The 22,081-nt window shown below is 35.6% G+C and overlaps 2 protein-coding genes and 1 long non-coding RNA gene across 5 annotated transcripts; 2 read left to right on the top strand and 1 right to left on the bottom strand.

The window, feature by feature from the left end:
* Positions 1 to 584: 584 nt before the first annotated feature.
* Positions 585 to 10,702, bottom strand: LOC126366588 (mucin-2-like). Of its 3 annotated transcripts, XM_050009747.1 has the most exons (6): positions 7,436 to 7,549; positions 4,702 to 4,947; positions 4,321 to 4,503; positions 2,409 to 3,581; positions 2,044 to 2,248; positions 585 to 737 (listed from the first exon to the last, which is right to left on the bottom strand). In XM_050009747.1, the coding sequence occupies exons 1-5, from the start codon at positions 7,485 to 7,487 to the stop codon at positions 2,058 to 2,060; spliced, it is 1,845 nt and encodes a 614-aa protein (XP_049865704.1). In that variant the 5' UTR covers positions 7,488 to 7,549; the 3' UTR covers positions 585 to 737; positions 2,044 to 2,057. The 3 variants fall into 3 exon arrangements, with proteins under 3 accessions (XP_049865704.1, XP_049865703.1, XP_049865702.1); XM_050009746.1 differs by lacking the exon at positions 7,436 to 7,549 and adding an exon at positions 10,683 to 10,702 and having other exon boundaries at positions 4,321 to 4,947; XM_050009745.1 differs by having other exon boundaries at positions 4,321 to 4,947.
* LOC126366616 (uncharacterized) lies at positions 10,129 to 18,639 on the top strand. The gene is made up of 13 exons (XM_050009792.1): positions 10,129 to 10,231; positions 11,209 to 11,241; positions 11,879 to 12,088; positions 12,555 to 12,767; positions 13,216 to 13,281; positions 13,393 to 13,458; positions 13,593 to 13,658; positions 16,487 to 16,558; positions 16,764 to 16,973; positions 17,489 to 17,698; positions 17,944 to 18,051; positions 18,167 to 18,277; positions 18,574 to 18,639. Exons 1-13 carry the CDS (start codon positions 10,174 to 10,176, stop codon positions 18,585 to 18,587), a joined length of 1,437 nt encoding a protein of 478 aa, XP_049865749.1. The 5' UTR covers positions 10,129 to 10,173; the 3' UTR covers positions 18,588 to 18,639.
* Positions 18,640 to 20,576: 1,937 nt separating this feature from the next.
* On the top strand, positions 20,577 to 21,804 carry LOC126366677 (uncharacterized). The gene is made up of 2 exons (XR_007566369.1): positions 20,577 to 20,710; positions 21,058 to 21,804. It is a non-coding gene; the product is annotated as an uncharacterized LOC126366677 (long non-coding RNA).
* The last annotated feature ends 277 nt before the right edge of the window (positions 21,805 to 22,081 follow it).

The raw sequence follows: 22,081 nt of genomic DNA, 5'->3' as shown, positions 1-22,081 counted from the left end.
GCGGACACTGCACACTTACAGACCAATCACAAATTAGACTGTTGTTGCCCACGCTCAGGGGTATGTTCGTTGCATGGTCAATTAATACATGTATCTTTTAACATTTGAATCAATTTTCTATCTCAGACACAATTCGAAATATCCGCAATTTAAAAAAGGTGGCGGTAAACGATGTCGATTTTTGGGTGGCGTTAATAGGAGCGTTTACCTTAGCTTGTATAGCACTAGCTCGCGCGTAGAGAAAAAAAAAGAAAGGATCACAAAAAAAAGGATCGACAAATTCTGGTCTTGGGCGGAATTTTTCGATTCTTCCTTTCTTAACCATAAAATTACTGATGCAAGTACGTAGTCGTTACATGGGTCATGTCAGGGGCTTTTGGCGGTTCAATAATGACCCTGACACCAGATAGAAGAAGAATATAAAATTCTTAATAATACCTGTTAATTGTAGCTATTATTTATTATTATATTAACAAAACTATTACAAAATGATTCGAGTATTTATAATTTTGCGTAAGTTAAAGAAGTCAGTTGTAAGTACATAATTCGTTTTCAAGGATAAATTAAATCAAACACACTTTCTAGTTGACTGTTTTATTAAAAAAAAAATAGGTATAATTTTAGGCTATTGTCGAATAAAAATAATGTCGAGTGGCGATTTTGAATAATCCAGAATCTTTCTTATGCCATGGAACAGGATCAGGTACTATAAACAGGCTTTGTTGCACCAGGGTTATCTGTAAAATAATAAGTTTATGTTTGTTTGTAGGATTAAATATATTCCATTTGACACTTTCAAATCGTCTTTTCTCTGGAGTTACTTGGCAATTTAAGGTATTTCTCACATGACGACACCGCGCATTGAAACCGTCGGCAACATCGCATTGATTTGTATGTTATTCCCTGATGCCTAACACACGAATATCGCGTCGCCGTGCGGTGCTTCGCTCTTGACGTGCCGTCTCCGGTAATGTAACCAAAGTGGGAATGTTCCCTTTGTATATACTCATGTCGTTTTTATTTTTAGAACACTGGTTGCTTTTCTTTTTCAAATTGTTCTTCCTTGTACTCTGGTCTTATCTGTCTAAAGGTTAATAATGCTCTTTTTACACAAGTTTTGCGCCTTTTTACTACCGGGAACCGGGAATCTTCCCAAAGAATATTCCCGGAAATGGCACATCACTGTTCACTGCTCCAGTGCGCAATTGCGCATCCAGTGAGCACCAACTAGTAGATAAGTAAAGGTGGAGGTGGTGTAGGTGATATGTCAAATACATACATACATAAACTCACGCCCGTAATCCCTAATGGGGTGGGCAGAGCCACAAGTAATCAAAGACAACTTGCAGCCACTGTTGATACGAAGTCCTAAGCTGGATATGATGAACCTTATGGTGATAAGGGATCAGCCTATCGCCCATACCATTAGTCCATCATGTTAGAGGACACAATCCCTCTGTCGGTTTTTACGACATGCCCGGGAAGACAAGCAGCTGAACGTGTAATAGTTGTAAATTGTTATACGTACGTTGTTGTTGTTGTTGTGTGTGTGTGTTATGTATGTTGTGTTTGAGTGTTTTTATGTGTCATATTTTTGCACACACATATGTGTGTATATTTTTAAGTGTATTTATATTTATTTCTATCTTATTTTGATACCAAAATTATAAAATAGCAAATAATAGAAATTGTTTGTTATAAAAGGACGCCACACACAAAAGCAAGACAACAACATCACTTAGAATTTTCACAAAACAATTACCAAAATAGCATACTTAAATATAAAATAAAATGACCATCAGGTGGTGGTGGGCGTCCTGAAATAAAAGGGCATCATTCAGCACAAGTTGTATTATGCGGAACTTGCCGGGTGAGGCACGAACGAAATTTTATACCTCTAAAATCTATCTGTTTGCGCGCTACACTACAGTTTTAGCTATAAGGCTGACTTTGCCCACTTTTCGTTTTTAGTTCTTTGCACCTGTTTTCTGTTTATATGTGCAATAAAATGTTTATTCATACAAAAGAGAGTGAAAAATATACCTTAAAATAACATGTTATACTAGTCTCGTTTCGGTGACTTCTTCAGCAACAGTTCCGTTAGGATATAGAACGGTTTTTATATCTTTTTCTAATACAGGGTTAATTACGACAAATATAACGCTGTCTGTATCTGTATCATTGCCAAATATTTTCTTCAATAACTCGGAATCTGTTAATTTCACTTCCTCCGGTATCTCAGGTAAATCTGAAAAGAAAAAAATCTATTCTAAAATAGAAATATTTTTTAGTTATTCTAAAAAGTGCTTAAGACTCAAGATAATATCCAAAAATGTATAACGAAAAGAGATAACTTTGGAATTAGCCTGAACATGAAACGTTAAGCAAGTAAAATAAATATAACTTACCGGATTGTTTGTCATTAGATTCTGGTTTTGATGGAGTTATTACTTTAGGATCTTTAGTAGGAGATTTTGAGGGAGGAACGTTGCTTGAAGGAGTAGAAATCAGAGGATTTTTTTTAGGCGTAGGAGTTTTGTTCAAAGGAACTTTAGTAGGGTTGGATGGTAGATTTTTAGACGGAGAAAGAGAAACTGGAGGAGTTTTAGAATTGGGATTTCCACTCAAAGTAGTGTTGGTTGGCAGAGAACTAACTACAGGAGCTTTAGTAGGATTAGTTTTAGTTGAAGGTGCTTTGTTTTTAGTAATATTTGCTGGAGTAGCTTTAGGTTGAGAGGTGTCCACTTGAGGAGTTTTAGAAATAGTTGAATTATTCGAAGGAGCTATTTTCGTAGTGGCATCAGCCAAGGGCACTTTCGCATTGGTAGTTACAGGTGGAACAGGATTATTGGATTTTGGAGACTCTTTTTGTGCTGGGGCTAAAGAAGGGTTTGTGATTGCTGAAGTGACATCAGAAGGTTGTTGAGGTGCAGCGGGAGTTATTATAGCGTTATTTGGGGTAGGTGTTTTGGAAGCATTAGCAACTGGTGGTGATTGAAGATTAGGGAGTGTAGATGTGGTTGTGGGTTGGGATGAGTTGTTTGGTTTTGGTTGTGTTACTGTTGCTACAGCTTGTGTGTAAATATTAGGAATATTGGGTGTAGGTGGATTGACTGGTGCTCCGGGGTTAAGAACTGGTGCTGGGGAAAGGATTGGGTTTGCAGGATTTGGAACTGGATCGGAAGCAGGTACGATGGAAGTTGAGTTCGTTACTGATGGAGGAGCAGTATCTATTTGAGGCACTATATTGTTTTGTGTTAGTGGATTTGTTTCTGGTAATAGATTATTCTGTTGTACGGGGTTGGTTTGTACAGTGTTTGTTTGTGGTACCGGATCCACTTGTGGTATTTGGTTAGTCTGTGGATTGGCATTAGGATCTTCAGTATCCTGGGGAGTCAATAATGTATTAGCATTTACAAGAACATAATTTGGATGTTGCTTCGCTATGTGCTCTAAATGGTCGACGTATTCCATTGAACCATTTGGATGAAGAACTAAGTAACGTTTTTCGTGATTAGCAGGGGCTACTTCTGTATACTGCTTCAATAGGTTGTGCAATTGAGGGTTCGGTATTGGTTGCCCTGAAAAGTATCAAGAAATTAATATAAAGAGTGTAAATCATACCATTAGTACCTATTTATAACAATACAATATTTATAAAAAATCAGTTAAATATGATTGAACTACATAAGTTACGTATGGTTACCTTGTTATAATTTCAATGTTTTGCACATTATTTTGTTTGTATATGAAACTTGCTTTTGCCCCGCGACTTCGTCCGCGTGGCGTGTTATAAAAGAGAGATCTTTGTGTGTGTGGGAGTGCATGTCTCAAGCATCTAACTCATGCAGTTTAGATTTTTTCATTTTTTTTCCCGCTAACTCCCATTTTTCAAAATAAAGCCATAACTAAACTTTATATTTACTAAGGTATGCATGCATGCTAGATTAAAAACATATATTTTACGCGGTTTCGATTTTTTCATACAAATGATTTTTCCCGCTCACTCCCGTTCCCGTGGGAATTCTGCAATATCCTGTTGCAACTAAGCTTTCTGTTAACTAAGGTACCTGCATGCCAAATTTCAAGCGTCTATCTCAAGTGGTTTAGATTTTTTATATAAAAGTTTTCCCGCTAATTCCCACTCCCGTGGGCATTCCGGGCATTCTTTTCTTAGAGCACCTCTACAGTACCTAAGCTACGTCCCTTCCAAATTTCAAGTGCCTACGTTTACCCGTTTACGCTGTGCGTTGATATGTCAGTCAGTCAGTTTCTCCTCTTATTATTTAGATAAAATGAATTATAATTGTAAAGGCTTACCAGGATTAGTAGAGGTATGCTGTTGAATCAAATGATGGTAAAGTTCACGTATTGGATCATTTGATCTTGACGCAGGTTCAGAGTTTGGTTGTGAATTTGCTGCCGCTGCGGCCACCGCTGCTGCTATTTGATTATTTTCAGAATTATCTGTCCACTGAGTTGAGGGGTTTTGACGAGGCAATTCTTGTTCAAGAGGAAGGTATAATGGTGAGTTATTATTTGGTTGGTAAGCATTTTGAACAGGATTCAGATACTGATCAGCCACATTTTGTAGCCTAAGTTGGTTTGCAAATCTTTGAGCATTTCGAATTTGCTCGTTAATCTGTTCTTGAATTTGTACATTTTGCGTTTGGGTTTGCTGTCTAGGTAAGAAATAATTACCGTAACTTTGGCTTTGCTGCATAGGTAATTGGTTTATCAAGTTATGGAATGCAGCATTGGATGGGATTTGTAAGTTGGAGGGGTAAGGAACTCCTCCCAGTGAAGGTGCTGATGGTTGGTAGCCAGCGTTCGAGTAGTGCTGTCTCGATTGTCCAACTGTCGGAGGCTGGGGTTGAGCATAGTTCAGATAGCGCAGTGGCTGTTGAAAGGCTAAATTATTTAATTCTTCTGGGAAAGGGAATGCGTCTGAAACGAAAAATGACTTATATTTAGAATGATACTAATAAATAACAATCTGTGGTAACCCTGTCCAGAGAAAAGAGGTGACTTACATCTTATTGTCACGGGTTCGAATCCTTTTTTTTTACGTGACCTATTGTAGATTTGCCACAGATGGCATTAACTATACTATTTATTTATTTATTTTTATTTTTTTTATTTTTATATAATTTGGAGAACTTACAAACTAATTATACATTAAATGAACTAAATATACATGAGACAATGCTAATAACAAGTTCCCGCCAATAAATGAAAAGGTAGGAGAGAAATTAAAATAAGATAAGAAAAGTGGCTAGAATGATACATAAAGATAATAGCTAACAAGGAAAAGGAAAACAAAACCCTAAGTCAGTTCGAATGCAGGTGGGTTAGTATACTAATCCAATTTAACTTAACCATTATTATTTTATGAGTATAATTATAACATGAGTAAATTTATTGAGTCTCAAAATATTCTTGTGTTAGAATTCGCTTAATAGATGCAATACTAGTGTGGAATAAATCTATGCTGTTAGATGATTCATTAAAAGAGTTGCTCGCACGTATGAGAAACGCATTAGATCTATAGTTAGTTCTCGATCGTTGTATGTGAAGCAATGGACGCTGCCTTAAGCCTAGAGTGTTAGTCCTCAAATATATTGAAGACAGGAGCTCAGGACTGTCGTACGAGCCATTCGCCAGCCCGACCAGGTAACATATATCACTGATCTTTCGCCTTGTGTGTAGGGGTAAGAAATGATAGCGCCTACAGCGATGAGAGTAGTCAGTAGACCTTTGTCTCGATTTAAAATCTAAGTAACGCAGAAACCTCCTCTGAATGCACTCTATTCTATTCCTATAAACGTCGTATTGCGGATTCCATACGAGAGAAGCATACTCGAGATGACTTCGCACAAACGCACAGTAAAGTATCTTTATTGTCTTTAGTAGTTAGTTATTATATTATATCTGTTTTATATATGTATATACTTATCTTGTAATATACTTATTTATGTAATTATCAATAAGTAGTATATAACGTATTTAGTAATATTAGTAGTAAGAATACATTTAGTTTACTTGTTATTCATAGATATTAACTCATTTATTGCGTGATAACACCGGCCCACTGAGTTTCTTTCAGGCTGTCCAAGGTTAGCTGGAAGAAATCCCAATTTGGTATCCCAAATTGCGAGCTTATCAGCTCGCCTATGCTTTATCTAACGATAAATTATATGTAAATTTTCTTTGTATTCTAAAGCAATAAAGAGTATACAAACAAACAAACTAGTTGGCTGGACAAATGGGGAGCGCTGAGAGCTCTCACGCGGTACAAAATTTAAGACAACAGGCCTGAGGGTGCTCAGTTGGGCGCGAAGCTCGGCTCAGGGCGTCGTCTGAGAGGAAGAATATATGAAAGAATTAATCGACCCTAGTGAATGGATAGCGATAAGCGCAGAATGAGGGAATTCGTCGATCACTCCTGCGGGGTTGGTTCGGATCCTGCTTCGGGCTGTAAACTATTGGATTCGAGTTTGACTTTAAAATGTTTGGATCATAGATAATTATAATATTTATATAGCTACAATTGGGTCGTGTACCAGGTTCAAGATAAATTATGAAATTCTGATTACTAAATAAACACAAATGTGAAACTAACGAAAAGCATTTTCTTTATTTTATTTAACTTAGTTTTGAATTTTAATCAAGAAAAACGTAATAATAAGTTCGACATTTTATTACGTTTTTCTATGACGTCACAGTGTGCGTTTTCATACAAATTCCATAGTAATTTCGTGTTTTGACGTTTAGTAAAAAGTAACTGATTTGACTAGTTGGAAACTAGCCTATTATACCTAAACATGAATTGAATAAATCAAATCAAATCAAATCAAATATACTTTATTGCACAGAACTAAAATTTCAACAATCAGACTGTTTGTGAATGTTTGTTGTCGTTTGTTATGTTTATCAGATGTTTGTTAAAGTGAAAGCCGAATCCAATAGTTTAGAGCCCGAGCCGGGATTCGAACCCGTGACAATACAATGTAAGTAAGTAGTTGATATCACGTAATTTGCAGGATGACAAAAGGCTTGCCCTCTAATACACCACGATTAATGAGTATACAATTATTAACTGTTTTCAGACAGTAGTTAAACAGAAACTTTACAAAAAAGGTTATTAAAGTTAGTGATTATTTAGAAGATTTGAATGCATGGGATTAACTGTCTGAGAACTGATATTAGGCAGTAAAATTACTCAATTGCATAAAAATAATTTATGTTTATTTTTTTAAAGAACGTCTAGGGCCCTGTGCCGAGGTTTTTCTTGCAGCTTCTTTTCCCCGACTATACAGCTTGTGAGAAGCTGCAGTAGTTTTAGGCGGATGAGACGTTCGTTATGTAAAAATTGACGATTCAAAGTGTAACTATGTTACCTACTGAATAAAGATATTTTTGAATTTGAACTCACCCCCTGGCCCAAAATAGAAAATCAAAACGCAGAACGTTATAAATCTTTCCATTGTTACAGACACATCGATACTGTTTGGCACAACTGAGTGTCTTGGAGACTTCTATTACAATATAAACGCAAGCGTGTTTAAAAGCAAACAGTTTTTGAAAAAGCTGTTCATACAAAACCTCTATTGTTCTGTGAAGTTTCGTTACAATACCATCATCCTGCTAGAGAAGTAAACATGCGTAGTTTACCAAGTATTTTGTATTTACACTCATTACGTCATAGTATTTGGAGTGGTTGGAAGGGCCTCAATAATAATAAAGTAAAAGTATTCCATGAAATAGTTAATTTGGATCAGGGGGGTTAAAATGGCCACATCGCAGCAATTCACCTAAGAAAGCAATATTGCAATTTGACATTTATTTGCATTGCGCACTTACTTTTATATGCGCAAATGTCAAATTGCAATATTGCTTTCTTAGGTGAATTGCTTCGATGGGGCCATTTTAACTCCCCGGTTTTTTATAGAGCGAGCGAGGTAAATGACATCGTCATTAAGAAAATGTGTTATTTATTTTACTAGCTGTAGGGTTTCACGTGAACGGAGCCGCGTTAAAACTATAAAAGTGTAATACAATCTTTGTCACCCCATTTTAGCTCCTGAACGGTTGGATTTCACAAAATTCCGACTTAGTGAACACCCTTTTGAATACCTACGTCGTAAAAGGAGCCCTTATGCAAAATATAGATTAAAAAAGTGGATATTATAGCAAAAACAAAGCACATTAGAAGCTATTATTAAGTAGGTATAACTTTTATTATTACTTAGTTGACACTTTAACAGATATACCGATGAGAAATGGGAATGTACATAATGTACATTTAGACATTTTTGTTCTACATGTACATAACAATATATAAAATGAACACAAATATTATAACAAACCACAAAATGTTTGTATTTATTATATTACTTTACATTATACTATAGGTATATACCGTTGATATTATTTTGTTTGACTTGTGCGTTTTAATTTACATAAAGTTATAGAAAATTATACATAGTTTATTGATAGTAAAATTACGTGCACTAGATGTTAGCATTGTAGCATAAGGTCTAATCATAAGACAAATTAGTAACTGTCGTTTGGCAACTCCCCGCAACCTCTCTAGAGCATCCAATCCGGAATTTCTAAGTTTCACAACTCCGGAGTTTCGTACGATTTTTAACGATAATTCAACTCCGGATAACACAATATCGTTACTCAAATCCGGAGTTGTAAATCTTCCAATTTTATATAACCTAGACCCGTTCCTGATATTGCAGCTGCTATCGGAAAACTGAATGATGTGCAGTGCACTTGCTTTCCGGGTACAATAAAAGTACCTAGATAGAATTGACAAGTGTGCCAACTACAGGCGCGTGTATTCCCGCCAATACTATTTAATTCTGTATATTTAATGTATATTTCGTTGCGATGACAATTCAGTATAATATTGCAACAAACGCCATCTGTTAAACTTTGTTTAGACGTAGTTCAAACAAATAGCAATAGTAACCATTTTACACAAGGTTTCCTTACAGTTAGTTCCTTTGTCAGGTAGTTTAATCATTTAATTTTTGCACAGGATAAACACACCTTATTTCTAACAGAAATACTTTCTGCACTAACGGCCTCCGTGGTCCAGTGGTTGAGCGTTGTGCTCCCGATCCGGAGGTCCCGGGTTCGAATCCCGGTGGGGACAAATCACAAAAAACACTTTGTGATCCCTAATTTGGTTAGGACATTACAGGCTGATTACCTGATTGGACAAACAGTAACATGATCCGTGCTTCGGAAGGCATGTTAAGCAGTTGGTCCCGGTTTTTACTTACTGATGTAAGTACGTAGTTGTTACATGAGTCATGTCAGGGGCCTATGACAGTTCAGTAATAACTCTGACACCAGGGTTGATGGAGTTGGTAATCCACATCACAATCTAAGCGATAGAAGAAGGAGCACAGTCATAAAAATCGTTTTTTTTTTTTTTTATTTTATAGATAATCGTTATAAACATAAAAATTTTGGAATCACCAGGTGCTCGAGATACAATAAAATCGTTAACTTCGCACAGTTTATTTAGCATAAAGATTACCAAATTACAATGGCCTTAATTACTTTCATTGTTGAATTTGGAATATAGTATTTGGTCTTAATTTGTTATTGAAAATGTTCATCTACAGGCGGTACAGCGACACAGCCACAGAACAGGCACACCCCGGTCATACACATACACACAACTTCGGTCTTCATACACACAACTTCGTTTTACACAGACACCACAGATTGACATTATCAACACGCGCGTCTGTGTGTGTGACGTCTGGGGGCTGCCATTTACAATAGCTCATTTAACCGTCCTTACTTACTTAGGTAGTACTACTAATGGAAATTCGCCCGGGTTATCCATTCATTTACAATTTTTTTCTAAAATTAAGAGCTGTCAGTCATCCGTCCCTTTCCTTTTCGGTGGATAAGAAAATGACAGGTATAACTTAAAATAAAATTAGATGGCGAACGATACTATCGATACTATAGGTGATTTTGGTGACTATCGATTGTTAAACATAAGTTCGGCACAGTACTATGTGTGCACTACGCTTATAGATTCAGGTGTTTATTGCTACTTATATTAACTTCCTATATAATCACTATATGATAATATAGTTATATGATATTATTAGCCAGTCATCGACAAGACACGACCTCATGATGTCGCGTTTTTTGTTGCTACTTCTTTTCCTTGGCGCATCTAACTACGTGTCTGGTACGATTACTGTCAGCTAATTAACATACTTGTCTAATTGAGTTAGTATAGTCATGTTTAAAAGGCTTTATTTAATGTGAGAATGGTGACTTGTGTCGACTATTAGACAATGTTACTTATTTATATTTAACTAGCTGTTACCTGTGACTTCGTTCGCGTGAAGCCCTACTATTAAAACTATAGAAGTTTCATACAAAAATACTTATCACCCCTTTTTATCCCCTTACGGGTTGAATTTTACAAAATCTCATCTTAGTGAGCACTTCCATCCTAAAACGACCTGCATGCAAAATTTGAAACTTCTAACATTTGTGGTTCTGAGATTTCGTGAATAATCAGTAAGCGGTATTTCGCGTATATATACGTATAATTATGTATATATATTTCACATTTTATAAATTTGGTTAATTCACGTTCACATAGATACAAACCAATAAAATAAAATACTTACGCATCCAATAAGTATAATTTGCGTACTATCTATGTAGTTCACTAGACACGAATGGATTGTTTCTGTATTATTTTATTACCTGCGGTTATTACCAATGTTTTGTTTAAAAATGAATAATATTATATATTTTTTTAGAACTCTGGCTTTTTTGCATTTTCTTCTATCGCGTGGGTTGAGAGGTGGATTACCAACCTCATCAACCCTAGTGTCAGGGGGTTATTGTCACATTTTCACATAGCTAGAGTGAGACTTTGTTTCAAATACTGGTAATACTTGGTTCTACTATGTTCGAAGTTTCTAATGATATTATTTTTCGCCATGACCGTATAACATTGTTTCCACAAACACGATAATAAATGTCATATATAAAGAAAAACCAGTTCGCTATTATGACTCAATCGTGTTTGTTGTTATAATTTGACTTCTCTAGTTTTATCACAAAGGTGCTATTTGTTGAAGTTACTTTATGAATGTGGTTTTATCATGGAAAACTGAAATGACTTTTTCATATTATGTTTTTTTTCAGCTAATGACTTGGATACTGCTTCCACAGAAACACGTAAGTTATTTAGATATTTTAGAATTCATATATGTTTTATTTTAATTAAATATCATTTTTAGCTTTTATCACCACTTTTTTATTTGTTTCGACGGCATAATTATATTATACTCTACCGGACCTATCGTTTACATTTTCGATAGCATTACTGGCAGGTAATGCCTGCATGTGGAAAGATTTTGGATGAACCGTAGTCTATGGCACTACTCTTATCTAACCTAACATCTTTAATGCAGAAAGGGACCCTGGAATAAACTGATAAAGATGATGCATGTATCAGAATTATGCAACCGTTCTCCTACGATCAATTCGCCATTGGGCTATTATCGACAGGACGATACATTTAATTCCGTTTCCCCAGCAGTATTTAGTCTTTGGACATTTTGTCGTCAAAAACTTTCATCTACGTTACTTTCCACTACAGGCCTTTCCACCTACAGAATGTTCCATCGATACGTGTACCGTCCTGTCGACGAATAGTCCAATGACGAATGGGTTGTAGAACCGTAGCAGAATCATGTATCAGGGCCCCTTTGATTTCGTACATACGAAATACACAGCAGCAAAAAAAAAATATTGCAACCAATTTGTAATTTAGCATTTTATCAATGCTTTAATATTATACTATTTTTTACAGCTGTTAAATTACAATGTCAGCCAAACGAATATCAAGATGATTGCCCTAGTGACTGCTCTTCAGATGAATGTCCGAAAGGACCAGTAGAATCTCCACCAAGGTATTCTAAGACACCTACCAATAAGGAAGATTGTCCACCACCTAAGTGTAGATGTAATGTAAATCATCGACGAGCCAAAAACGGAACTTGCATTGATATTAGAAAATGTCGTAAGTATTTTTCATTTAAATTAAGTATGTTATTAAGTTAAAAAAGACACTGCAAAAGAAACTGTAGTAACAAGTATGTCAAGATCGAAGCGAATGGAATTCCATAGTATATGCTTACCAAGGTGAAAAATGTAAATGACATCTTCTCTCGTGTGGGTTTTGAAGTGAATTACCAACTTCATCAACCCTGGCTTTAAATGGCTAATCTACTTATTTGTAAGTCCGATCAAAATTAAACCCAGCCATTATAGTAAAGTATCTTTGTTTCGTTTTTTCCTGTTTGTGCAATAAAGTATTTGTTATGTTATGTTATCTAATCATTATTTGCTGTTTAAACGAAAAGTTAAATAAATATAGAAAATAACTTATATTACTTTTCTTTTACTCAAAATGTTTTGATTCTACGAATTGTGCTTACTTGATAGACCAAAATGCCACGTTATGTATCTAAGATTTGCTTCAACAGCACCCTTTGACTGTAGCAAGAAACCAAACGAGGAATATGTTGCGTGCCCTCTTCCTGTTTGCTCCGATTCCTGCGCCCGTGCTACTTCTGATGGCAAGTGTCACATCTTTGGACGCATTGGTATTCTACTTACATGCAACCCTCAATGTCGCTGCATCAAGAATTATTGGCGAAAAGATGGTGTTTGTGTGCCTTATGCTGAATGTGACAAGAGTAAGTATCTCCTTTCCTCAGTTATAGTCGGCTAAGAAGTAGCCTTAGTTGCCAGTCGTACCTGTTCTTGGCTAAGCATACTTACATTTGTCAATACAGACTGTGTCTTAGACTGTCTAAGTGTTAATCTCATCATATCGCAAGTGAGAGAGTTTAATACGGATAACAAAGTGATCGTATAAGCAATCTGTTTTTCCTTTTGAGGTTTGGAACCATAATATCGAACTGGGGGGTTAAAGTGACCACATCGAAGCAATTCATCTAAAAAAGCAATATTGCAATTTGACATTTGCGCAAATAAAAGTAAGTGCGCAATGCAAACAAATGTCAAATAGCAATATTGCTTTCTTAGATGAATTGCGTCGATGGGGCCATTTTAACCCCCCTGTTGTACTTAGTTGTACTTATAACGGTTTAGTTTTTGAATAATTCATTTCTTATGTTTCAGAAGAAACCGTAATTATCGATTCTCCTGCCGTAGATACATCAAAGTCTAAAACTAGTTCCGGCGACGGTAAGTGTAGCAGTAATACATGAAAATTGAAGTTTACATACGTTCTTACATAAATGATACCGACTAATACGTTAAGTAAATAGTATTACTTACGTCAATGTTGTATTTCAGATAATATTGCATCACCCGATACTTCAGCTGTTAAAGAAACAGAATCTGAAACAAAAAGCGATAGTGGTATGTTTTTCATACATGACTCATGTCAACTTGCAGTCGTTTTGGTACAGTATCTTGAGATTAAAAAAAATCTATAGGTTCCGTTAAGTACCGTATTTAAAAAATATAAATGAATGACTAAAACATATTTTCAGAAAATTCTTCGACATCGAATTTGCCTGCGGTGGAAGTATCAAAACGTGAAACATCATCAGATGATGGTAAGATAAAAGAAAAAAGTACTTAATTGAATTAAACCCACTGGTTGCGCCATAGTTATAATTATTTGTTTTCAAATTAGAATTTTGATTGGTATGTTCACTCGACTTACTACTCTCTTCCTCTTCCCGCACATACTTACTGTCGCTGCACGAATAAGAAAGAAGATAACGCTAAAGTTCCGCATTTTGTCGCTTGAAGAAAAAAAGAAAGATGGCGAAACAAAGCACCACACGCCCGCTCTGGTGTTTAATTCCTCAAAGGAGATCATCGGCTCTCCATACTTTGGCCGGCCCAAAATTGAAAGTGCCGGCCAGAGAAAAAAAATGTGTCGAACCTTTCGAGTAGATTGCTCTGAACATTTTTTACTATGACACCAAACGTGTATGACCATTAGTTTGGCTTTAATTGGATTTTAAAAATCTCGATTTTTCATACATTTTGTATAAAAAAATATTATGTCCGTTGGGAAAAAAAGGGATACAGGCGTATTACAAAGGACCGTTAGAACATTTATTAGTATGGTGCCAAACTTCTATGATCATTATTTTGACGTTTATTGGACTTTCCGTTTTGGTTAACATGTTAAAATGCCGGCCATCGAAAAAAATACGTCGAATCTGTCTAATAGTTGCTTGTCAATATTTTTTAGTATGAGAACAAATTATCTATGACCATTATTTTGACTTTTATTGGAATTTACGTTTTAGTTCAAATGTGAAAAGTGCCCACCAGCAAAAATATCATGTAGAGAGTATTGAGTAGAAGCCTATTAACATTTTTTTCTATAGCGCCAAACGTGTACGATCATTAGTTTGGCTTTTAGTTTATTTTAAAAATCTTGATTTCTTATTTATTTTGTTTAAAAATAAAGTGCTTTGGGTAAAAATTGCGGTACGACGGATTACAAAGGACCTTTAGAACATTTAATAATCTGGCGCAAAACATTTTTGACCATTATTTTGACTTTTATTCGTCTCTCTTTCCGTTTTGGTTCAAATGGGAAAATGTCAGCTAGCGAAACAAAATGAGTCAAATCTTTTGGTAAACGACTTGAAACGTATTTTTTTACTATATTACCAAATGTCGACTTTGGCTTTTATTGGACTTTTTAAAAATGTTTATTTTTTTATACATTTTAACAATGACAACAAGTAGAGCTTTCCCAATACCTAGTTATTAGTCAGATAAATACTTTGTGTTTTTGTTTTGTGTGTTGTTAGGTGAACTTCTATATTAATACTATCTGATTATAAATATGACGTTGGCTGTAGTTTTTGCATTCGATTCAACGTTACGGCCTAAGTTTAGGTTGAATTATGGTATTGGTTCACCTTGACCGTAGATAGTCACCACACTCCAGAGATAAGCTTGCCATCTAGTGACGAAATTCGTATTTTGGCATGACGTCTGAAGTAGCTGCTAGGGAAGACAGGAGTCGGGCAGTTGTACTTTGCATGTATGCCGATCACAATGTCTTGATGCTACTCGGCCGATAACATAGTACCTATATGGGTACTATGTTACCGGTCGAGTGAGGTGATATCACCCCACTGTATTTTCCTTGTATACACACTTTTCTTAAAAAAAGTAGCTTCTAAAGCGTGTATCATCATCAGGTGAGGTAGTGGTCAAACGCAAACCTATTTTTAATTTATAAAAATGTGTCAAAAGACGACTATATTACGCCTTTAGAAAGATAGTTCCATTATCACCAGATAAAACTTTTTTTCGCCAAAGTGTAGGTATCTATGAAAACACTAGATTTTTGAAAAATCGAATTAAGTTCAAAATAGTGGTCATAAACGTTTAATGCTTTAGTAATCAATATTCTGACAATCCTTTAAATAACGCGCCCGTTATATTTTATTTTTTTACAAAATAAATCAAAAATCAAGTTTTTTTTAAATCCAACAAAAGCCAAACTAATGGTCATACACGTTTTTGTTATAGTGAATAATGTTTACAGGTATCTTCTCGATAGCTTTGATATGTGTTTTTTGCTGACCGGCACTTTTCACACAGAAACTATTACGTAAAGTCCAACAAAAGTCAAAATAATGGTCATAGACGTTTGGTGCCCTAATAATAAATGGTCTAACGGATAAGTTATAACCGAATATACCAATATTGTTTCGTGGCCGGCACTTCACATTTTCACAAAAAAATTATAAAAATTCATGTTTTTTTAATTCGAATAAAACCGAATATATTGACCCTACAGTTTTGGTGCCATAGTAATAAATGCTCAGACGGATAAGTTCTAAGGATATATACCATTATTATTACTTGGCCGGCATTTTACATTTTGACCAAAAATGTATGAAAAATACAGTTTTTTTAATTAAAATAAAACCGAAGATATTGACCCTACAGCTTTGGTGCCATAGTAATAAATACTCAGATGGATAAGATCTAACGGAATATAGCAAAATTATTTTTTGGCCGGCACTTTGACTTCTGGGCCGAAATCCGATGATCTCCTTTGCTATTATAAAGTTCATACGCTATTATAAATCCAAGTTGCCGCACTGTGTTGTAAGTGTGCTTGATTGAAGTGTATCATCATCAACTAGTGACAGTTTTCGTACCCCGCCGACTGAGGTGAGGACGGACGCCCCGCCGCCACCAGGTACCGTACTTCCGTTTTACTTCTGCAATCTCTTTTTCTTTGTTCCATATCCGCAGTAGATTGCCCAGCGTGACATACTACTCAAATTTCGATTTTGTCGTTCCGTAACGCATATACAGTCCATTAAACATTATGTTTTAATACCCGCCAAACCACCCACAAATACTTCTTTCTACGAATAAATTATACATATTTCAGATTCAAATAATGCTTCTACTTCGAATTCATCTGCATTTGAATCATCCAAACCTGAAACACCAACAAATGACGGTAAGATCTAATATAAAATAGAACTAATAAGTTGTACTGAAACCACCATCTTCTTTCTGATGTGAATAAAATTTTGTTTTAAGATATGAAATACTTGTTTAGAACAGTAGGAGGACAGGTTGATAGTATAATTAATGATGCTGCAATAAAAAAAAATCTATCGTCTAAGACCTCGAATTCACTAAAATGGTATACAATGTTTTAGGAAAATTGAAACTGGAATGTCCTCCCAATGAGGTTCAAGATGACTGCCCCCGTGACTGTGAGCCTGAGTACTGTGCCAAGACCAGAGAGGAAGCTCAGCCCAGGTCTTGTGTGACACCAAACCAAGAAAAATGTCCACCACCTAAATGCAAGTGTGGATTTAATCAACGCCGGCTTGAAAACGGGACTTGTATCTCTGTATATAAATGTCGTAAGTGTTTGAAAACTTAAATTTCAGTGGAATGCATGTTTGTTTAGTTATTATTTGTTACGAATATAAAAGTTCAATATTAACAGATAGAGTACCTAGCTTTAAATATCCTTATCACGATACAGCGTAAACCAAGGGTTCGTTTGTCTACATAAAAAATATTTAAAAGTTAATTGTACATAAATCAAAATAGAGACTACATACAAGACAAACGATTCAGTTTTCTAGCAGAAATCTCTTCCGAAAATGGGGAAAGAGAACGCACTAGAAGGGGCAGAAAAGCGTGTATACAAAAAATAAAACCAATAAATACCACATGTATTATGTTAACAATACTCATACATACAAGCAGTCATAGACTTAGAATTTACTCGCGCGCAAGCAACAGATGCAATAGAGATTATAAGTAAAATGCTAGTTTTCCAAAAAAATCGTTGACGTTTTAATTATATTTTACGTTTACGTTTTCATTACTATTCCTACGATTGAAACTCAATGTAATTTTAAATTTGCAGCTGCTTTCGAATGCAACGGTCCCTACGAAGAGTACGTAGCATGCCCATCATATTGTCCTGGTGAATCTTGTGAGTCTGCTACTATTGATGGCAATTGTTCACCATTGTTTATTTCCCTGATCGTCGTAACATGCCGACAATCCTGTCGCTGCATTAAGAATTATTGGCGCAAGGATGGAGTTTGCGTGCCTTACGCTGAATGTGGAAAGGGTGAGTTATAATAATCCTTCTCTTATTTTTTCTTCTTCTCTTTCAAATACGTTTTTTTCCCTTAGAAGGATTTGTGTTTTGTAGAAACATTTTTATTTTTACAGCACTTTTTTTACAATAGGTACTGCAATTTTGTATGGTCCCTCTTTCATGGTCTTTGCTCTTTCAATTGAACAGTGTCACAATGACTTTATTATTTTAAAATAAAGCGTAACCGTTTTTCCAATATACTTTTTTGTCTGCAGGAAACAAAAAGATGCCTGTAATTGTTAAACCTAATGAAGGCAAGAGACTGACTTTCATACAAACAGATAATAATGACGAAGACACAAGAGACGAACAAATAAATTCAGGTAATGTTAACTAATTTTGCTAGTATAGCTAATATTAGATAGGGCATCCATTGAAGCAGAATTATAAAAATATATCAATAAGCATATCTTATACTTATTTTGTTTTTTTTTACAGCTTCATCATCAAGAACTTCGAAATCATCATCTTCATACTCTTCTTCAAAATCAGCCTCAGAATCTACATATTCTGCATCATATAAATCATCGGAAGATAGCAGTTTCTCTGGTAAGTATATTTATTTCATTTTTATACGAATACATAATATCTTTAGCGTCCTATATTCTTTCTTTATTTTCTGCCTCGTCATTGATTTTTGTCTCATAATCGCAGTCGTCATCTTTACCTATAATTCCGATGACCACTATCCAAACATAGAAGTTCAGCTCAAATGTTCAAGTACTTACATTGTTAAAAGGCTCGATAAGTTGGGCAGTAGCTTGTTTTTATACCTATTATAATAGTTTTCTTCGACAAATGTGCTTCTTGATATTACACTTTTCAGTTGTTTTCTTTTATTTCAGATGACGCTCCATGATTTAGAATACACCAACAAAAAGCAAGGAGTATAATAAAAGTGATTAAGTTGACTCATTTCTTTTTTTTTGTAGCAAGTAATAAAAATAAAAAAAATAAAAATTCCCACTGCACGTTCCACCAAAAAAATAATTAAATGAATCATAAGACACTTCTGGTAAACATTAGTAAGAGTGTCATACTCGTAAACAGCCTATATACGTCCCAACGTTAGGCACACGCCTCCCCTCAATCAACCGGAGGAGGTTTGGAGCATACTGCACCATACTGCTCCACTGCGGGTTGGTGGAGATGTTTTACGGGACCAATGGCTTAACGTGCCCTCAGAAGCACGGAATTATCTTACATTTTCGGTCAATCAGGTGACTCAAGCCTGCAAAGTCCTTAGCAAACAAAGGTCAGCCTCACAAAGTGATTGCGACAATGTCCCCATCGGGAATCGAACCCGGATCTCCTGATCGTGACCCTAACGCTCTAACCACTAGACCACGGAGGCTGTAACACATTAGTATCTTGACCAATAATTATTTTAATGATCTGTGGTGTGCGTTTATAGTGCGATTGAAACATAGACCGCTTGCTTTCCTCCTCACTCCCAGCTTACCGCCATTATAAACTAAAGTAAGACCCAGAGATAGAAATGGTATGGTGCGGGGAGTTACCGTTCTATACGTAGTTATTCTTAATTAACCAAATAAAAAAAAAAATCAAATCAATCAATTAATTCAATGATTTGATTAATTCTATGTCACTGTTTAAAATTTGAAGAGAAATGATAGTTATAAAGACATTATACAACCAGATAGCTGATTTGTACAAGCTGCTCGCATCTCAAGACCATCAAACACAGGTGCAAGATTATTCAGCTACTAGAGGAGTGCGATTTAACTTCATTCCATGCTACTCACCGGTCGAAGCCACTGATAATGCCGTAAGCGTGGCCAATTACTGGTCAGCAAAAATTTAATATCGATCGCCATCGACTCGCAAAGAAGAAGAAGACATTATACAATGTTTTATGCAAAAATGTCTCGACTGTCTATGTATCTAATTTTTGTACGGTAAATAATACAATACAAAAAATAAATGATTTACCTAACAAAGACGAATAATTAAGTAAGTACCTAAATGTATTCAGTTGGTTTAAAAACAATAAAATTTGTAACGAAGTATACAGTATTGACGCAAATTAAAATAACAATTTGAATCCGGCATTTACCGTTGTCGACCTGTTGCTGTGTATTGCACGGAATTAAAAAAATCGTAATGCTGATTATAATATTATTACATTTAATATTTTAATTTCACGCATAAGTGATATTCATCAATTCACGACTGTTATTATAAGAAACTTTGATGTTAGGAGGAGCTGTAGGTTACTATAACATAACTTCACGCTTGTATTCCCGACGGGGTAGGCAGAGGTGCATAGTACATGTACCCACTTCTCGCCAGCTATGCAGCACATGTTACTCCACTGCAGGTTGTTAAAGGTGTTTTTCAATGCTAATACCCGGGACCAACGGCTTAATGTGCCCTCTGAGTACGGAATCATCTTACTTTTCAAATATCGATTCAAAGTCATTAAGTCAAATTTAGTGGTCAGAGCTCAATCTGGGATTCTAATGAGGATAAAAACTGCTTATTTCTCCCATCAGGTAGCGACCCACTGTTGAGACGACCACGTGACAGCTATCTCAATATTCACTGTTCGGAAGAATTTCAGAAAATATACGTATTTTATTTTTTCTTACTTTGCCTGATTTTTCCGCAGCCGGGTTTTAGTTTATAAACTTTTTATTTTTTGCTAAATAAGTTGACTAATTTAATTATTTTAACATTTTATCAAAATGATGAATATTAATATATTTTTTTGAATTCTAATTTACTTAATCTTCTTTGCGTTTTCTTTATTCATGTTTTTTACACCGTTCTATAAATGTTTAAACAGTTGACTTCATATCAAATATAAATGTTTTGTAGTGTTTTGTTGTATTGTTTATATAAGTTCGGTCGCATCGTTTTTTCCTCATTATTTTATTGAACATTCGTTTAAAATGTCGCGTCACTTAAACATTGTGTTTATTGCTGTAGTGTTAGTACATTGTTCGCCTGCATCATGTGGTGAGTATACACAGTGTAATATTTTACGAGAAAATCTAACATTCAGAAAAGCTGCAAGTTGTCTTCTTTCGTACTGTGGTTCAACCCACCGCTATAAGGATGTAATGGGCGAGAGTTATGGCTATTACCTATACAGATTGTCTATACATACTAATTGATAGCCAAGCAAAATTCAATCCAATTTTCAAATAGTTCCACTGAGCGTTGCTTGCCTGTCAATTATTTACACTTTCACCACTTGTAATTTTTTTCTGGTACGAGGTAAGAGTTATTACCTATATTCTTCGCATTATGTAGTTTGAATTCTATTGCGTTTTATTCTCACAAGCTTTCTTTCTTTTTTTCAGGTAAAAAGCCTTTATCATGCCACGCCAACGAAGAATACGGTTGTAGAAAGCTTCCATGTGAGACGGATTCTTGCACTCGTATAACTGCACGTATCATCTGTGAACCTAATACAGTGTGCACGCCAGGATATTACTGCAAGTCACCTTTCTATAGACTTGACAGCGGAGAGTGTGTGCCGTACTGCCAATGTCCACAGGTTGCTAATACCCTCGAGTGTGCCGCATCGGGGCGTTAGTCAAACATAGTCTGACTTCCCAATGGAGTTATCCAAATTACAAACTTAACTTTACTTTTGCTGTTACGTAACTATAACCTGTCTGAATTAGATGATATCAACACCTCAAGTCAAGGACGCTGGGAGTTGAGTAAGTTTGCAATTTGGTAGGTCTTTAATCGTGTCGGACCGCGGTTCGAACCGTCGAAGAGCTTATTTGTAATGGGTCTATTCGGACTGCATTGGGCTCGGTTTGGAGATAGTATTTACTTTAATTTTCATTTTGCCCTATGGTTTGAATCGACCCATTCCAAAAGATATCTGGGGTAATTCGCACCGCTCCAACCACAGCGGTATGAAACGACCCATTCAACAAGAGTAGTAGTCGATTCCGGTCCGAAATGCTCGCGGTCCGAAACGACTTAAGACCCAATTTGGCCCCTGGCAAGTCAGAGTGGTAGATAAGGAGGCAAATACCAACTAAACCTGTTTACCTGCGTTCAAACGTTAATTATACATGTAATATAAATAATGTCAATGTTTTATTTTAATTTTCTGTAGTGTCATCCCATTTTATGCCAGCCGCTCTACGTGTCCAAACCAATTTAATATTTAGTCACTATACCGTCTTTTACACCACCTATGCTTTATAATTCAATACATAATATATATATCTTTGGACTTCAGTACCAGTGGAATAATTATCACCTAGGTCACCTTGCTAGATGCCTGTTACTTTTGTTAAGGCAAATACTATGGTATTGTTCTTCAGTAGATTAAGTGCTACACAAGAAATAACAGGCGCTTAC

Source organism: Pectinophora gossypiella, chromosome 5 (genome assembly GCF_024362695.1).
Source record: "Pectinophora gossypiella chromosome 5, ilPecGoss1.1, whole genome shotgun sequence".
Taxonomy (NCBI): domain Eukaryota; kingdom Metazoa; phylum Arthropoda; class Insecta; order Lepidoptera; family Gelechiidae; genus Pectinophora; species Pectinophora gossypiella.
This window is presented reverse-complemented; position numbering and strand designations above follow the sequence as displayed.